The sequence below is a fragment of the Vicia villosa genome, linkage group LG3 (genome assembly GCF_029867415.1).
Source record: "Vicia villosa cultivar HV-30 ecotype Madison, WI linkage group LG3, Vvil1.0, whole genome shotgun sequence".
NCBI classification, from domain to species: Eukaryota; Viridiplantae; Streptophyta; class Magnoliopsida; order Fabales; family Fabaceae; genus Vicia; species Vicia villosa.
Genome location: NC_081182.1, coordinates 36,180,419 through 36,198,856, shown reverse-complemented (window position 1 = coordinate 36,198,856; position 18,438 = coordinate 36,180,419). Strand labels below are relative to the sequence as shown.

Genomic DNA, 18,438 nt, shown 5'->3' with positions numbered 1-18,438 from the left:
TATGCTAATGTAAGACTTGCAAAATGAAGTATACAACATTAAATTAAATTTCAGACTACCATATGCTAGTATTTAAATTACGTGGCAATCATGAAAAGTTTTAAAACGGCATCATACATATATACTTGCTGGTTTAAGAATAAAAATGCAAGTCCAAAAGATATATAAAGTTGAGAGTATCAAGGCATTGTGTCATGTCCAGTTAGAGATTGTTCAACAACAAAATATTTTTCTTTCTAATAAATTGAACCAAATAAACCTGAGATTTAGAATGCATTAATTCAGGATGTAGTTTCTTTTGCCACTCCTTATACTTCCCTCCAAAATTATTGTTCAATCCAGCCAAAGTTATCTAACCAATACAAATTAAAAACCAAAAAATTAACAAAGAAAGTTAATGATCATTAGAATTAATTATCAATATTGGACCAATGGCCCTCTTCCTTAATATTATGACTACATTTAATAGGGAACTGAACACACAAACCAGACTATTGTTCTATGACAGGATCTTTGCTTATAACTCTTGCCTACTACTTTCTCTCTGTTCTCTGACTCCATGTTTGATTCATAACACCAAGACAAATTGATCCTGGCCTGAAATTATTATTATTATTATTATCCAAGATGATCAAACATTAACTTACTCTTAAAATTAAAATGTGAGATAAAGTGTTCAAATTACACAGTTTAAATGCATTGAGATTCCTACATCTTATCAACATTTGGGTGATAAATCTTATTGATGAAGCCCATGAAAGGAGATTTATAAGAATAAGTATCTGGTAGCCCAACTCTTACTTTCCACACACATTCTTCTCCTTGATAAGGACATGTCAAAAGTCATCACATGAATAAGAAGTTGAAATATGTAAGGTGCCTAAGATACCAACAACATCTTTCTTGACTTAACATCAAGGGCCGTGACAGTACATTAAAAAAGAACTAAAAATCATCAACACATGTAAATAAAAAGTTATATAATTAGCAACCAAAAAATGATCTTTCCAATCCTTTTCAAGATAAAAAGATCTTGTCTACATACTCTATTCACAATCAAATTCTTTCAGACATTTAATCAAACAGCTAACATTCACCATCAATTTCTTTCAGACAAGTTCAGTCATGGCTGCAACCGTCTTCACACCAAAAATCTGGATTTGAAAAAATACAATTGAGTAGGCAACATTAATTTCACACCAAAAAGATGAAGAAAACCTTAAGAAAATAACATCAAAATGAATATACTGATGAAAACGAAAAAACATTCAGTGAAGCAGATGTCGGCAAAAAAAAAAGAAACCGAGTAATCAAAAGATTCACACCGAAAAAAGAAGATAATACGAAGCATCAGGGCATAGAAATCTGCAAAACACACATGAATATGCACAAAAACCAGTTAGACGCATAAGAACCGGATGAACATGAAAGTGAAATTTCACCATGACGCCAAGATAATCATTGAATATATGTAGTTACCTCAAAAACAAATTGGTACGATGTTGAAGATGAATCAACCCAAGGACGGTGTCGGTTATAAGTTGAATGTAGAAGAACTTAAGACAGAGACGAGGTTGAGAGATGAGAAATTAGGGTTTGATGAAAATTGAAATGGGATGGGATGAGAAACAAAATTTAGTTTGGACTAATAAGATATTGACAGGTGGTGCATTTTGCAGAAAATGTAGAAAAGTGGAAGCATGTGCTTTAGTTTATTTTGTTAATTACGGGAATAACACCCTTAATTATATCAGTGTACATTTATTTACAAATATATTTTATCCAACTCCGCACGACTTTGATTCACCTATTAAATTTGAAATTTTAAACAAGTAAAATCATTAACTAGATATGTCCACTTAGTATTAATGATTTATAATTATTTGAAAATGAAATAACAAAACTAATACAAGACTACAAATCATTATTATTTTTTTAACAATTATTCATTCATCATTAATACTACTAAATCAATATTACATCAATAGTTTTATGATTAAGTGTTATTATCTTTTTGCTTTTGTATCATTTATTAAATTGAAATAAGATTTATTGTTTTTTATAAAAAAAATGTGAATACATTGGAATATAAGAAATTATAATTATATGATGAAAATATTAAAAAAATACTGGATTGAAACAATTATTTAATAACAAAAATGTGTTATAACTTATACGTATATGATCTAACCTTATTAGAGTGGATCGTCACGGCGGCTGGATCTGCCTTGTTGAACAGAATGGGGGGTACCTGCAAGGTTCTCCGATGCCAAAGTAAATAGCAATAAGAGAAAGAGCAAGAGTTTAGGAAGTAGAGAATGAATACCTGACCATCTGGTGAAAGAGGGTATTTATAGCCCCCAGCGCTGGGCCAAGGTTTTCTATTTGGGCCAAATCCAATTGGAGGCCCACGTGTTACGAAACTGCCAAAACATCCTCTGCTAGGGTTGAGTCAGCAGGTGACTCACGTTCTGGGTGAGCGTGGCATAGGAATCGGAGGTGGTTGACCGATCCTTCACTGAAGCGTTACTCACGTGGTCTTCGCGTGGACCGATTTGTAACGTTACATGGGAAATGGGCCCAAATAGATTGGGCCTGCTCGGCTAGCCAGGGGACCTGGGCCTGCTCGGCCCAGTCCAGAATAGTACATTTTATTTATCATAAATTATTATCAATATATTATAGTAATTAATTTTATTTTTACTAAAAAAAATAAATCTAACTAATTAATTATTAATATATTATCATTTATATATAAATTATGTATATTCATGCACCCTTCATCTATATTTTTGTTTTGAGTAAACTTTATAAATTATAAATAAATCAAAATCTAATTTAAAAAACCAATTTCTTTAAACATTAACGATTTTTTGTTTTTGTTTTGACATCATTTTTGTTGACAAGTCCTCAACGCCGATACGACGTCTCCGCCGGAAATAGACCAACCTCGTTTCCTCCGGCACATTTTAGTATGGAAGTTTCAAAAGACCCCAATTCGAACTCGGGTCGGGTCGACGTCTCAGATTCAGAACTCGAACTCTACACCATCCCAATCTCTTCCAGTAAGCATTCTCTCTCTCTCTCTAGAAAACCCTAGCTGTTGAAATTCCAACCTAACGGCGTCGTTTTTACAGGATGGTTCTTGTGGGACGAAATTCACGAAACAGAGAAAACAGCCTTCAAGGAGTATTTCGACGGAACCTCAATTTCGAGAACGCCGAAGATATACAAAGAGTACAGAGACTTCATCATCAACAAGTACCGCGAGGAGCCTTCTAGAAGACTCACATTCACCGAGGTGCGAAAGTCTCTAGTTGGTGATGTCACGTTTCTGTACAAGGTTTTCCTTTTCTTGGAGAGTTGGGGTTTGATCAACTACGGTGCGCCTTCTGGTGGGGACGGTGGGGAAGCGGAGAAGGAGCATGAGGAGGAGAGGTGTAAGGTGAAGGTAGAGGAAGGGGCTCCTAGTGGGATTCGGGTTGTGGCCACGCCGAACTCGATGAAACCGCTTTCGTTGCCGCGCGATGTCAAGGTTGGTAGTGGCGGTGATAATGGGAAGGGAGTTGGTGTCAAAATGCCACCACTGGCGTCGTATTCGGATGTTTATGGCGATTTGATTCGTCGGAAGGAGGTTGATTGTGGGAATTGCAGTGATAAATGTGGTTCTGGACACTACCGGAGTGCCAAGGTTCGTTTTTCTTTGATTTTATCTGTTTATGTATGTTATGGTATTTCTCTTTTAATTTTATTGTTCATATTTAACCGAAGGATTTGGTTACGATGACAACAATCGAAGTAACTTTTAACGAGGTTGGGGTTATATAGATCGAGTGTCCTATTATGATTCAAAGAATTAATGTTTGAATAATGCAATCGGAGATGGTAATTGGTCATTTGGACTCGGCTTTGGTGATTTAGGTTTGGTTGGAGTTATTATGGAAAAGAAATGCAGTTCTAGGTTAAAGCAAGGTATGGTAATGTCTTTTAACCAAACATTGCAAATCATGTGAACTTAACTTGGTGTTTGGTTAGGAAAAATTTAGAGGAGAGGGGAGATTATTTTAAATATATCTGGGTTGATTAAACAATCTGGAGGGAAGGGAAGCAAAATTGAGGGGAGCAACATTTATTTTCAATAAAATTTGGCTCATCTCAGATATTGGGGTGATTTGTATGGAATAGAAGATTTGGTTTAAAATGGTTACTGAAATATCATTACATGAGATGTTAATATAGTATACGAAGTGGATTAGTGCTCCTCTTTCGAACCAAACAAGGAGAGGATTATTATCTCCCATCATTTTTACTAAACCAAACAGCACTCTACCTCCGGTCCTATATAAGAGATTTTTTTTGGCTCATTTGTAAGTAAACGTTACTACTTCCGGTCCTATATTGTCCAAATGACTTTTTCACCCTCATTTCAAATTTTTCGTCTTTTTTCATATTACTGTTGTATTTAGTGTCTCACAATTTCCACGAGGGTATATTTGGACAGACATTCAAAAAGTGACAACACTAAATAGAGTGCTGTAAATGCATTGGTGCAGTATCGCAAGTGCCTATTATGATAATATTCTGTACTAAATAGTGTATCACAGAATTGTAATGGTTAGTCCAAATTCTGGTACTCTATAGCGGTATAGCGCACATACAGCTGCTATTTAACAACATTAAAATAACTTAATTGATTTTCATGTTTTATTCTACCGGTTTTTCTTTATATAATCGGAACCTGAGGGAGTACTAGTATCTAATTAAATCTCTCTCCTCCCTTCCCGTTCATCCCTTCATTTCAACCCAACACTCTTTTACTGACTATGAAAGTAAACTTGGGTGGGATTCCAAGGATTCTGTGATTTTCTTCTGGTTGAAAAACTCCCAAATGAGGGGATGTTTTTACTCCCATCTCCCCAACCAAACATGCCTTAGGTTGAATAGGTAAAAATTAAGGTGTTTAGAATGAAAATACATTTACACTTGCTTGGTGCAAAAATATATGAAGAAATAGAGAATATAGTGTTAAGTTGATTTTTCTGTGAGCTGTCAATCTGCTTGAAATTTGAAAACCGTTTTTAACCGCATCTTCTTTTTGCTTACAATTAGTAAATGCCATTGATCTGTTCAGCTGTCCAACTATTATTTTTGAATCCTTCTGCTTTCCATTTTTATGAGTTAATTGGTTTCATTTACCTCCCCATGTTCACCGAGCAAGTGCTGGTAGCGCATGTTTGAAGTCAGATTTAGAAGCAGTTCATCCCATTTTTTCTGCCTCTTCATGCAATGGAAATTTATTGTATTACATTATTACATGTCATTAGTTTTTTCTTGCAATTTTGCATACATTTTTGACATTAATACTGTTTGTTATTATGTTTTTTTTCAAAACATTGCAGGATAACCTCATCATCTGCACGAAATGTTTCAAAAACGAGAATTATGGGGAGAAACGGACCATGGAGGATTTTATATTGAATGAGTCAAGTGAAATTAGTGCCAAACACGGTGCTGTCTGGACGGAGGGAGAAACTCTCCTTCTCTTAGAATCTGTTTTGAAGCATGGAGATGACTGGGAACTTGTTGTTCAAAGTGTTCAAACCAAGACTAAACTTGATTGTATTTCAAAACTCATTGAGCTTCCCTTTGGGGAGCTCATGTTAGGCTCTGCTCACAGAAATGGTAACATTAATAGTGTTACTGGCACCGTGAACAGTGAAAAACAAATTCAGTCTTCATCTGATCACCAAGAAACTTCAAAAACACAGGAAACTTCCACAGCACAGAATCAATCATCTGAGCCTAAAATTGAAAGCGAGCAGAATGGAGATGCTGTGAATGAAAGTCCTTTAAAAAGGCAGCGTGTTGCTCCACTTTCAGATTCCAGCTGTTCACTAATGAAGCAGGTAAGAGATAATATCAAGTTTTACATTTTATGTTTATAATTTTCCATATCTGGTTGCATTTTCCTTGTTTCTGTCGATTTTATCTTTAGTGTGACACACGTAGAACTTGTGAAAGACTTGTGTCTGTGTTTGATTCGTTTGTTTACCGCATATTCCTTTTCTTCCCACTGGATAAAACCAGTCACAACTTAGTTAGATCATGAATTAATGGTGTTTTGGACTAGGTGGGACTGCTCTCTACAGTGGTTGACCCTCATATCACAGCTGCTGCAGCTGATGCTGCTATTTCAGCACTTTGTGATGAGAATTTGCTCCCAAGGGATATATTTGATATTGAAGAGGATAATGCTTCTAGTGCAAGGTGATCTATATCATAAATCTACCAGTTCAATTTATCTTCCAATTTTGCTAGGTGGTAGTTTACTTTTAAATTGAGCCTTCAATTTATTAAACCCTTATACTTGTTATTATTTGTGTCAGAGCCCTTAACGGTGAAGATTTAGAGATGGTGGAGAGGTCAACTCAATCAGGTATTTTAATTGTATGTGCATGAAGATGATATTCTGATAGTTAAGTCCCTCAAAACTTAACAATTTCTTATAGATTCATGAAACAAAAAAATCATTAGCTCCCTCAAATTAGGTTATTAAAATAATAATAATGGAGCATTCTTTACTGGATTGTGTGAATGAAATATTTGGAGAGAATGTAAGGGTAACTCATCATAAAAAATATAGTTGAGTCCCGCCTCATGTGGTTTGAGTATAGGTGGAGAAGCTTTGTAGACACACACTTGTAGTAAGTGAATGATAGATTAGTTGTGGATATTTCAATAATCAGATGTTAAGGGGAGACCAAGGAAAGTTATGGGCCAAACTATCAAGCGAGATATGGGTTAAATGATCTATCGATACCTGGTTTATGATAAGACGTAACGAAATTGTTTGAATCATGTCCCCTATTCCAACCAGTGGGAAAATATTGTATGCTTTCTCATAATTTTCTTCATAAAATTTTCATATTAATCTTATCTTTACTTATAATAGAAGATTCACCGGTCACTGAACTGAACTGAGGTTTAAGAAGATGCAAACAATCTTATGGAGAGAAATGCAAAGAAAGTGACTGGAAAATGCGTTCTCTTCCACCTATACCATTCCACACCTATCAGATTGATTACTCATAGCCTCATAGGTAAGAGCAATGCAAAGAAAGTGACTGGTAAATGCGTCCTCTTCCACCTATACCATTCCACACTTATCAGACCCATATTCCTCAATGTGATAACTAATTTCCCCTCCTGTCTCCCATAGTGTGTTTAATAAATAAATAGCCTGTAAACAGAGCAATAAAATAAATAAATAGGGCAATGGAATAATTAAATAGTGTGCTTAATAGCCCCCTTTAGTTGATTTAATTTATGAATGTAAGCTTCTAACTTTTCAATATCTTTTATGAGAATTGGTAAATGAAAACTAAGAAAGAAAAGAAAAAAGAAATCCAAGAAAATTAATTAGCATTTTCAATACAAATTACTTTGATTCGGGCATGAATTGCGCAATTCAAAGGCATTTGTGATTCATAGAAGAATGATATGGGTTGTAGTCAATTTGAATTTTCCGATGTAGTTAATAACTATGTTTGGACATACATATTTGTGAACAACACATTGGTTATGATTCTCATGAACTATTGCTGCATGTGACCTCTAATCTGATCTTAATCTGCAGAAGTAAAAGATGGCATACCATTGACACTAAGAATAAGAGCTGCCATTGGAACCGCTCTTGGAGCTACTGCTGCTCGTGCAAAATTGTTGGCGGACCAAGAAGAGAAAGAGATTGAACATTTAGTAGCAACTATAATTGAAGCTCAGGTAGCTAGCTTATGATTTTCTTAATCTGCATAGTCTGACATTATTAGGATCTCACCGGTTCAGTTATCCATCTTAGGGATTGACCAATTTTTCTTTGCTGATTTGTTAATTAGATTGAGAAGATGCAACAAAAGGTGAAACATTTTGATGAACTGGAGCTTTTGATGGAAAAGGAACATACTGAAATGGAAGAGCTGAAAGATTCAATTTTAACTGAACGGATTGATGTTTTGCGGAGGACTTTTAAATCTGGCATCGCTAAATGGAAGGACTATCCTTGTACGAAATCTTAGAGACAACAAGTTTGTATGTATCTGTATAGTTTTGGTGCTGTGGCTTATTTATCATTTTACACCAGAGCTAGACAAATACTGTAAAATTTTCACAGCACCATTGAACGCTGTTAAATGTAAAACAGCTAAGGTTGACCTACCTGCTTTTAGGTAGTTTACATTCGGACAAATGAATTGGATTATTTTTATTTATTCAATATACTAATTTATAAAAAACATGCATTTGCCTTATATATATTTTGATTGTATGTTTCTTAGGGCCTGAATGGCTCAATCAAAGGAGAGGAGAGGGAATAAAGGAGAGGAGAGGGAATAAGTGATAATATATTTTAATTATAGATATTTATGTGTAATTTAATTATGGTTATCAAAATTTGATAGTGATGCTAACTAAAATATTGATAAAAATTAAATTAAACATAAGATATAAGAGTTTGTTAGACTTGAGGCTTGTGTCCCATTTCCTCAGTGTCTCATCTCTCTCCGTGTAAAGATGCATGCTGGGCTACTCGTCCATGTTGTAAACGTTCCTAATTATCTGTCATTTTTTATAATTTTGAAAAAATTTATGGCATGTTTGGTATAGTTTCTTCTCACTGCCACCGCACAAATATAGAGCATTTTACCGTGAAAATAGAAGCTACAAAGGGGAGCTTTTATGTTACAGTGAGTTTTCACCGTGATTTCCACTACCGTGCCACTAAACTAAACATGCTATTAGAAAAATAAACACAAGTTGAGAGTTTGTTTCCCTAAACAAATGAAAAATATTGTTTTTGACTGGCTAAACAAATGAAAAATATTGTTATTGTCGAAGGACCCATCCATATAATTCTCCATATAGCTTCGAAAAGATCCATCCAAAAAGTATTATACATGATTTTCAAAGGTATCTTGTAGCGTGATTACAATAATGGCAACTAATATAATGTTTTCAAGATCCTATGAATACTATGTAAATGACAAATATTATTATAAATTTAAACATACTTTATAGATTGTTTGATGATCAGAAAGAAGTTGCACGTCTTGACCCTTGATTTAAATTAAAAAAAAGGATGGGAGTTTCTTGATACACCCTTATAGATTTTAGGAGTTCTTAGCAAAATTTCTGTAATACTCTCTTAATTCGAATCTGTATATCCGAATTTATCACAATTCAATGAATTCACCATATTTCAGCATTTTATTGAATAAATTCGGATATATATATATATATATATATATATATATATATATATATATATATATATATATATATATATATATATCCGAATTTAATGAAAAATAGGAGGTTTTCGGATAGGCATATCCGAAAATAAATAACTCTGTTGTTTTTTTTTTTTTAATTTAAAAATGAAGATTATTCCGGATAGACATATTCGAATTATGCAGAATCAGAAACATATTCTATTTAAACATAATCAATACCATAGAAACATGAAAAAAAAATTAAATCGATAAAAGTAAACATCAATAAAATTTTGAATAGACATATTATATATGTATTAAATCGTATAAAACATTTGAAACTTAGTTTGGAGGCGAAAAATTAATTGAAAATTGTTGAAGTTTTGTGATAGGTAATATAGATGGAAATGAAGAGAATGAAATAGTTATAGAGATTATCATGCATACGCTTTAAAAATTATTTAAAAATTAATGTAGAGTTTCAAAAAACATTTTTTGAATTTTTAGAGGATTCATAACACATTTTTCTGGCCACATACACGGGTTGGATTTTTCAACTCGTATTTTAATAAATATAAAAATCAAATTGAATATTTATGAATTAAGTTGTGTTTTTGAATTGTGCATAAAATAAAAATTATTTCCCTAATTTTTATAAAATTTTTGAAAAAATCTATGATTTCTTAATTTTATAAATTTTAAATCTATGAATTTTTACTGAAATTTAGATCTCTTATAAATTTTTTAAAAGACTTTTTAAAATTTACCGGATTGTCGAATTTTTAAATTCATTATCAAAATTTTCAAAAATCTATGAATTTTTTGAATACATTATCAAACTTTTTAAAAATCTATGAATTTTTAAAATTTCATATTTTTCAAGAAATCCTTCTACTAAAATTTTCAATTGCACTACCGAAATTTTCAATTTTTCAATTGCACTATTAAATTTTTTGTTTGCTTTTTTAATCAAAATTTAAATTAATATTTTGAAATTTGAATATTATGAAAAATTACGGGATTGTCACGTTTGATTTTGGGGTGTGGACAAGGAAAAATTCTCAAAACTTAAGCGTGAGTTATATCGTTTGGCTTGGGTTAGGCCGAATTGAGCATACATCACAAACAAGTGAAATACATACATGTTATTTAATACCACTAATATTACTCCTACGTATATTAATACGTTCTCACAATTACATTAAGAGTTACTACAAGCTAGTGGTATATATATATATTTATACAGTCTCCAAATACCATGATATTACTCCATGCTTCAAAAGTGAAGCAGGTGAAAATCCGACCACCCATCTCTATTCAATAAGCCTCCTGATCACCCTGTTCGCAGCAAAGTCACAATTTTAATGATTCGCAATTAGAAATAATTAATAATAACAAATCCAATTAACCAATTAATCTCATTTCGATAAAATAAAATAAAAAAAGTTGAATCTATTAACAAACTCACTTTCTTAGGAATAATAAAATCAACAAACTTCTTCTTGCTTTTAGCTCCAGTCGGTGATTTTTTGTTAACTTGTTGCACCAGCTTCGGATTCGGATTCTCAGGACGGTGTTGGACCCGGTGGTGCTCCTTCTCCGTCACATATTTCCGTATATGATCTCTCACAAACCTCTCATACAAGTAAGCAGCTCCTTTAAACTGCGGCAAAACCAACCACGCCGCCACCAATAGCTTCACATCATACCATATCGGTATCCTACAAATTTCCAATATCGCTTTGATTAAAGACAATTATTAATGGATAAATTAATAAAAATTTAGTTAAAAATGTCTAACCACTCTAAAGCAGGTTGAAGAAGCATCTCTCCAAGGGTAAGAAAGGAATAGATTATCCAATAAGCTAGCCACTGTTCATCATCTACTTTTGATGGACTCTCTATTGCTACCACCGATGCATACAAAGGATACAATAACGTCAAAACCGGCCTGCAAATAAATTATAATTAAATATTTTTGATAAAGATTATAGAGAAGAATGAAGAATTGGAGTACATAGTAAGGTTAGCTAGGTTACCCAGCAAGGGAATGAAGCTGGGTGATCAAAGTCCACAACTTGGTCATATTGTAGTTTGTTTGAGTTGATTAAAATAAGAAGGGTGGTGATTTAATATAAGATGAAGAAAACAAAGCAAGCGGTTGGGGCGGTTGGACTCAACTACCAATGTATTGGCTTTGGCTTTCACCCTCTCAACACTATTATAAATAAATTTAATTTTTTTTTGGTATATTTGACTGTTGATGCATTTAATCTGTATATAATCTGTATATATAGTCTAAATATATTAACAGTCAAATAGTCAAATGTATCATAAAAGTGAAATTTGATTATAATAATATTCGGAGGTGTATGTAGATGGTCCATACTACAATGGTTCCTCCCTTGAATTGGGGGACACGTGGGAAGAGGGGATTCGGTATTGGATTCTGCCTTTGACGTGTCATGTTTGATTTAGCACCGGCCAAGATGATAATTAAAAGCAATCTTATCTTGTTTACATTTTGGAGTACTTTGTTTAATGATTAGGTTAAGTTTTAATTTTTTATCATAGGTTATTTGCTTCCCTGGCCAAAGCATAACCCACGTATGTATAGTTTTACATCAACATAAAAATGTTGCCGACACGTGCCGATTAATGTGTTTGCTGTGTCTCTATCTGATGATGACTGATATTAGTGCACAGGTGCTAGTGCATACGATATCAACTTGGATTTTAGCTCCTCTTTTTAATTTTTGAAGTAAAAAAATGGAATTTCGATTGTATTCACAATATTGGAGGTGGTTGGATTACATGGAATATCTCAAATTATAAGATTGGGATTTTAAGCTTTGGGCAGGTAGGATACATATGATCTTACTTGTGGTGAATATTAATTAGACGAAAACTACTGATATGCTTTCTTGAGGGGAGAAGTGTATATGGAAATATTCGACAGTCAAGTTAATAAGGATTGTGGATGTGAAGTTTATAGTTTTTTTTTTTTTCATTCAACAACCATAAATGAATGTTTCAGTTTTATTAAGAAATAAAAAATATATGAGGATTTGATGATAATGATTTTGAGCGGTGATTCCGATATCTTTTACGGCAGTGTAGAATGGAGATGTATGATTAGTATTCCAACACTCAAACCAATTTAATATTCAAGAAGAGTAAAGGAAAATTGGAGATTAGATGTGAACTGTTTTCATTTAGATCCATCTGAGGACTGAAGGTCGCGAGCCTAGCGATGTTGAGATGCGCTGATGTATGATTTTAATCTTCGATATTGGCTAGGTGCGCCGATGTATGATTAAAAAGATGTAACAATGGCAAGCCTCTCTTTGACTTTGAGCACTGAGGCCGCTATGTGCAATGTTGACATCGTGGTCGACAATCATTTGAAATGGTTGGTCCTTCCGGTGCCACCAGAGAAGAGGATATGACATTCTTTTGATGACTACATGATTCCGTTCTATGAGTGTTTGTTTACAAAGATAAGACTTCGACTATATTTTTTTTTTTAAATTTGAGATAACCGTCTTAAAACACTTAAAAGTTACTCCTTCACAGCTTCATTCGGGATCTTAGGCATACATACGGGTCTTCCAGCTATGTGCCGAGCACAAGTCCCGGAAGCCTTCTATTGATTTATTTTTTGATCTTTTTCGTCCAAGGCGTACCTCTCTAAATAACTTTTGTAACTAGGGTTTGTTCAACTTCACCTGGTCGTCTCTTAGTTCGACCCCTTTATTCTATATGAGGTGACTTTTTAAGACATTTTTTATCAGTGAAGCCTCTCTCTTCGTGACTCACTCTATTTTTTGTTACCTTCTAGCCGAGCCTCCTCATTGTTATCGGGTTTGTACCCAAAGTACTTGCCCAAAATTTATTTTAGCTGGTCCGTTCACTTTTATTGTACTAAGTTGAGCTCTCTTTTTCCGAATAAGGTAACAATGAAGGAGGAAATGCGATATTGATTTCATGAACTTGGTTATGAGAAAGAGTTTAGTCTTAGTGAGGTGCCATTTACTTAAGTGAGGAAGAGGTGAGTTACACTTGCTCTATCTTGAGTGCTGTTAATCTTGAGGAGAGGAGAATTTTTTTTTGGTGAGAGCGGAGTCTCCATGTTTTTTTACAAGCGTGATTGCGTTTTGCAAATAGCATGGACAAAGTGAGTAAGCTGAATATGTTCGACCGCCTGGTAGATGTTGAGGAAAAATCCTTTTTGGTGTTTTGAAGATGACAAACTTTTGTGTAAATATAACTAAGATTATGCTCTTAATTATTATTTGATGTGTGCTCTTGAGTGAAAATAAATAAGACAAATATATATAAAGTTTATCATCAATGAGATGCGAGAAAAAATGATTCTGAAGTTTATTATTAAGCTCATTACAAGAAAAGAAATGCATATGTTTGAAAGGAACATAAAATATTAAGTGTGACAAAGAAATAAGTCACACATTATCATTTTTCGTAATTCTACATTGTATTGAGTATCAAGAAAAGGTATTGGTGGCATTATCGTATTCTGTACTACTAAAGAGGATTAGATTTTGAACAAGTGGCAAAGTTGCAATTATCTTAGAGAATCATTTTTGGAGAATCATTTTCTAACCAACATCTCTTCTTTCGTTCAACCTTTTAATTATTTTTTTGAAAAAAGTTGAGAATGTGTCCTCATGACATTTTCGTTGTCAAGGAAAAGGACATATTATTGTTAGCGGATTAACACACGGACATTGATGTAAAGTGTATTGTGAGATTATGCCAATGGTTGAAAAATTCCCTACTAACATGAAAGTTGCACCATAAAGTTTCAACCTAATTTTCGACATGTGCAAAGTCTTGAAGTGGTTTAACTTCAAGTAAAGTATACTCTTTTTAGGTGGAGTATTATAGTTCTTAAAACTATGATTGTTATTGAAGAAAATATAATTTTTTTGGGAGTGTTGTAGCTTCAAGTAACTATACTCTTTATGGTGGAGTATGATTGTCAGTGAAAAAATGAAAGTTAATGTATTATTTTTAATCAAGGTAGAGATTGTTAGTGTTCAATGAAAATATACATGTTGAAGAAGTCTCACATCGATTAGTTTTATGAAGGAAGAGAGAATCCAATGCTATATATAAGACTAAAGTTCTTCTAAGTATCACGTCGCCTAGTTTAATGAAGGAAGAGAGTCCAAAACTATATTTAAGATTCAAATTCTTCGTTCTAAGATGTACCTGTCTAAATATTTTTTCTTATAATCTTGTTTTTGAGTGTTTTGAGGTGTTTTTGAGTGTTGAGAGGGGTAGTTAAATATTTTTTTGAAGAGTGCGAGTGTATTTAGGTCTTGGGGTGATTGAGGGTAATATATATGTTATAATAATTTTTACATAATATTATTCTCGGATTGTCATTTAATAATGATTTGGATTTTTTTCTTTCTTTTCTTTGGAGTTTTCAAATTAATATGTTGTGTTGTTATTTTATTTAGCATCTTGGCAGCTATCTCCCTACTATCTAGCATCTTGGCAGTACTTGGTGGCCTTTGTGGTATGACCACCAGGTCCGACCTTTCACCGGTGCAACAGGGTCTATAGCAACGGGCTCCAAATTTTTGGGGGCCTTTTTTTAATTGTTAAATATAAATTATATAATTAAAACAAAATATTTCAAAAAAGTAAAATATATGCTTTCTCTCCTCATTCCAAGCGTAGCGGCAAAATGAAACGGCAAAAGCGAAACGACGACAAAAGCGAAACAAAACAATCAATACGTTACGAGAAATTAGACATTACAAAGAAACACGAAACAAAATAATACGAGAGATCACAAACGAGTGCGACGGTAAGTTTGTTCAAATCAAAATTGTTCATCTTGCTTTGATTGTTCTCTATTTTCAAAAAAAACTTTTAAAATTAAAGAAAGAACAGATATAGAGAGGTGATGTATTAAACAAAATTGCAAGAATAATTAAAGTTGTAAGATGTTGGTTTGTCTTTGTTTCTTTATCTTATGGCTCTATGTTTCCTTTTTCTTTTTCTGGGTTAATTTATTTGATTGTTTGTGGATGTTGTTTTTCATTGGGTAAATTTGTATATGAGAGAGACAGGGAATAAGAGAAAGAAAAGTGGTAGTACTTGTCAAAGAGAGAAGAAAAGAAGAATTATAATAGAGTAGAAGAATGAAATTATTTTATACTTTTGATTACTTATATTTTTGATTAATTTATGTTAAAAATAAATGAAGAATCTAGAATGAAGAATAGAAAGTAGTTAGCTGTAAAGAAAAAAAAATAAAATAAAAAGTTAGAAACCATTTGTGTATCTAGTGTTAATAATAGCTCATAGAAAGTAGCTACTTATTGTGCGTCTCTCAATTTGTGCTTCTTACTCCCTATTCATAAAGGAGGATAGCCATGCCCAGATCGAATTAGCTAAGTTGAGAATGGGTAGGGAAGAGGAAGAAGGGTCTGCATCTTCATCTCCAGGGGACGGTAGGACTTCCGATGAGGCCATGGAAGAAGATGAAGGTGAGGGATCCAACAGGAAGGAGTCAGAAGATGTTGACGTTTCCGTCAACGTCATAGGGGAGGTAGAGAGCAGAAGGGAGGCGGCTGCCGTAGGTTCAGAAGAGCAGGAAAAATATGATGTTTCACTTAATGAGAAATGTTTGGAGGACCATATCCCAAAAGGCACGACTGTGACTTCTGAACCTTCTACTTTTTCTCATGCATTAAATGAAGATCCCATGCATGCATTAATTGCTATTACAGCTGGCAGTGAGGATGTAAAGAAAAGAAGGAACGGTAAAGAGGTGCGTAGTGAGGTGTCAAGAAGTAGCTACGTGGGTGGGACCGAGTGCAGTGGTAACTTGAATGGACTTAATTGTTCATTTAGTGGGCCGGTGAATCAAGTGGGCCTGGTTACAAGGCCTCTTTCTTTTGATTCAGAATGTAGAAACCTGAAGCTCTCTAAACCTATTCCGAAAATTGCTAAAACAAAAACGAGAAAATACAAAAACATAACTGATTTGGGAGAAAAGGTGGAAACGGTCCCTTCCTATTTTGACTGCACCGCTCCAAGGAGGACAGATAGCTACAAAGACAAATCCGCTGGTGACAACATCCAGGAAATCGCAAATGAGGAGGGTCTGAAAGGTACGTCCATTTTGTGTCCATCTCCCTCTGATTCTGAGGTTCTTCGTTGCAATGATAGGGTGGGGAGAAATTCTTTATCTGATGTTGGGGGTAATTTATGGAAATCTATTAAGAGACTGGGTGTGTCGAGTGGTGTGGATGATGATACGAACGAAAAAGCCCTGGAGGTGATGGAAAAGAGAGATAAATTGGGAATGAAGGGCAAGAAGGAGACATCAAAAATGTTATTATGAATCTGATTTCTTATAACATAAGGGGGGGAGGGGCTCTCTCCAAGAGAAGGAGAGTCAGCTATCTGTTAAACTCTTCTAAGGTGGATGTGTGTTTTATTCAAGAATCTAAATTATCTTATTTCTGCGATGATATTGCGAGATCCTTTTGGGGAGGGCAGGAGGTGGAGTGGACGGCGAGACATTCAGAAGGAGCGTCGGGAGGAATGGTAATTTTATGGAAAAAAGGTTCTCTTGATCTAGTGTACAACTTTTCCGGTCCAGGCTTCGTTGGTATAAACATTCTTTGGAAAGGCACCGCTGTCAACTTGGTAAATATTTATGCCCCTTGCTCTGTGCTGAATAGAAAACTCTTGTGGGAGAGTTTGGAGGAATGGAGGATTAAAGGTGGGAGTGATGAATGGTGTCTTGGAGGTGATTTCAACGAAACTGTGAGTAGAGAAGAAAGGAAGGGAGGGGGAGCTGCGGCAAACTCGAAGGGAATGGAGGAGTTTCGTGATTTTATAGCTCGTATGGGGGTCGTGGATGTTCCGTGTGTGGGGGGGAGATTCACTTGGTTCAAGGATAATGGGAAAGCAATGAGTCGAATTGATAGGTTCTTGGTTTCTAGAAGATTGATTGACTTGTGGGGCGTGGTGGATCAAAGAATTGGCAGTAGAGATGTCTCAGACCATGTGCCGATTAGTCTTGTGTGCGGTGTGGTAGATTGGGGGCCGAAGCCCTTCAAATTTAACAACACTTGGTTTTCTCATAAGGATTTCAAGACTTTCGTTCATGAAGAGTGGAGTAAGATTTATGTAAAAGGAAGGGGAGATTATGTTTTGTTTGAAAAGTTAAAGCGCCTGAAGGAGAGATTAAAATGGTGGAACCGGGAGGTTTTTGGGTGGATCGATATAAAAGTCTCGGAGGAAGTAGGCATCATTAATGAAATGGATTCTTTGTTGATAGATAACTTTGGTGGAAACATTGACAATTTGGTGGATAGGAGGAAAGAAGCAACTTGTGAGATGTGGAATTATTTGAATACGAAAGAAAGTATGTTAAGACTTAAATCGAGGCAATTGTGGTTGAAGGAGGGAGATAAAAATTCTAAGTTCTTCCATAACTCTATAAAAGATAGGCAAAGAAGAGGAGCCATTTCGGTGTTGGAAGGGGCGGAGGGGAGGGTGGAGGGTGTTGAGAATGTGAAAAGGGAAGTTAGGGACCATTTTGAATCTTTCTTTAAAGAAGAAAACCATGCAAGAGCTGTACCGGAGGGGCTGGTCTTTCGCTCCTTGAATGTTGAAGATAAAGAGTGGTTGGAGAGGCCCTTCTCGGAAGAGGAAATTAAAGCGGCGGTGTGGGATTGCGACGGGAACAAAAGCCCGGGCCCGGATGGTTATACCTTAGAGTTCTTTCAAAATTGTTGGGATACGGTGAAGGGGGATGTGGTAGCCTTTGTGACGGAATTCTTTGAAAAAGCTAAGCTTACGAAAGGTTGCACGTCATCCTTTATCACTTTAATTCCAAAAGTCAAACATCCTATCAATTTGGCCGAATTCAGACCGATTTGTCTCGTTGGTAGTCTTTACAAGATAATTTCAAAGATCTTGGCGGGAAGGTTGAAAAATGTTCTAGGGAAATTGATCTCGAAAAACCAAACGGCTTTCGTCCCGGGTAGGAATATTGCGGATGGGGTTTTGGTGGTGAATGAGGTGTTAGATCTAGCCAAAAGAAAGAAGCGGAGGTGTTTAGTTATGAAGGTGGATTTTGAGAAAGCTTATGATCGAGTAAGTTGGGGATTTTTGA

The 18,438-nt window shown here is 34.7% G+C and overlaps 2 protein-coding genes across 2 annotated transcripts; one reads left to right on the top strand and one right to left on the bottom strand.

The window, feature by feature from the left end:
* The first annotated feature begins 2,858 nt into the window (after positions 1-2,858).
* Positions 2,859-8,299, top strand: LOC131661000 (SWI/SNF complex subunit SWI3A). The gene is made up of 7 exons (XM_058930390.1): positions 2,859-3,065; positions 3,138-3,691; positions 5,400-5,906; positions 6,131-6,267; positions 6,387-6,436; positions 7,637-7,782; positions 7,896-8,299. The coding sequence occupies exons 1-7, from the start codon at positions 2,975-2,977 to the stop codon at positions 8,073-8,075; spliced, it is 1,665 nt and encodes a 554-aa protein (XP_058786373.1). The 5' UTR covers positions 2,859-2,974; the 3' UTR covers positions 8,076-8,299.
* Positions 8,300-10,398: 2,099 nt separating this feature from the next.
* LOC131655407 (HVA22-like protein e) lies at positions 10,399-11,529 on the bottom strand. The gene is made up of 4 exons (XM_058925290.1): positions 11,306-11,529; positions 11,068-11,217; positions 10,735-10,987; positions 10,399-10,604 (listed from the first exon to the last, which is right to left on the bottom strand). The coding sequence occupies exons 1-4, from the start codon at positions 11,350-11,352 to the stop codon at positions 10,584-10,586; spliced, it is 471 nt and encodes a 156-aa protein (XP_058781273.1). The 5' UTR covers positions 11,353-11,529; the 3' UTR covers positions 10,399-10,583.
* Positions 11,530-18,438: the final 6,909 nt, after the last annotated feature.

Excerpts from the sequence above, each read along its gene's own strand:
- LOC131661000 (XM_058930390.1), top strand. The coding sequence starts at position 2,975 with ATGGAAGTTTCAAAAGACCCCAATTCGAACTCGGGTCGGGTCGACGTC. Across the intron at positions 6,437-7,636 it reads GGAGAGGTCAACTCAATCAG|AAGTAAAAGATGGCATACCA; the intron begins GTATTTTAATTG and ends CTTAATCTGCAG. Across the intron at positions 7,783-7,895 it reads CAACTATAATTGAAGCTCAG|ATTGAGAAGATGCAACAAAA; the intron begins GTAGCTAGCTTA and ends TTTGTTAATTAG.
- LOC131655407 (XM_058925290.1), bottom strand. The coding sequence starts at position 11,352 with ATGACCAAGTTGTGGACTTTGATCACCCAGCTTCATTCCCTTGCTGG. Across the intron at positions 11,218-11,305 it reads CAGCTTCATTCCCTTGCTGG|GCCGGTTTTGACGTTATTGT; the intron begins GTAACCTAGCTA and ends ATTTATTTGCAG. Across the intron at positions 10,988-11,067 it reads CTTCAACCTGCTTTAGAGTG|GATACCGATATGGTATGATG; the intron begins GTTAGACATTTT and ends GGAAATTTGTAG.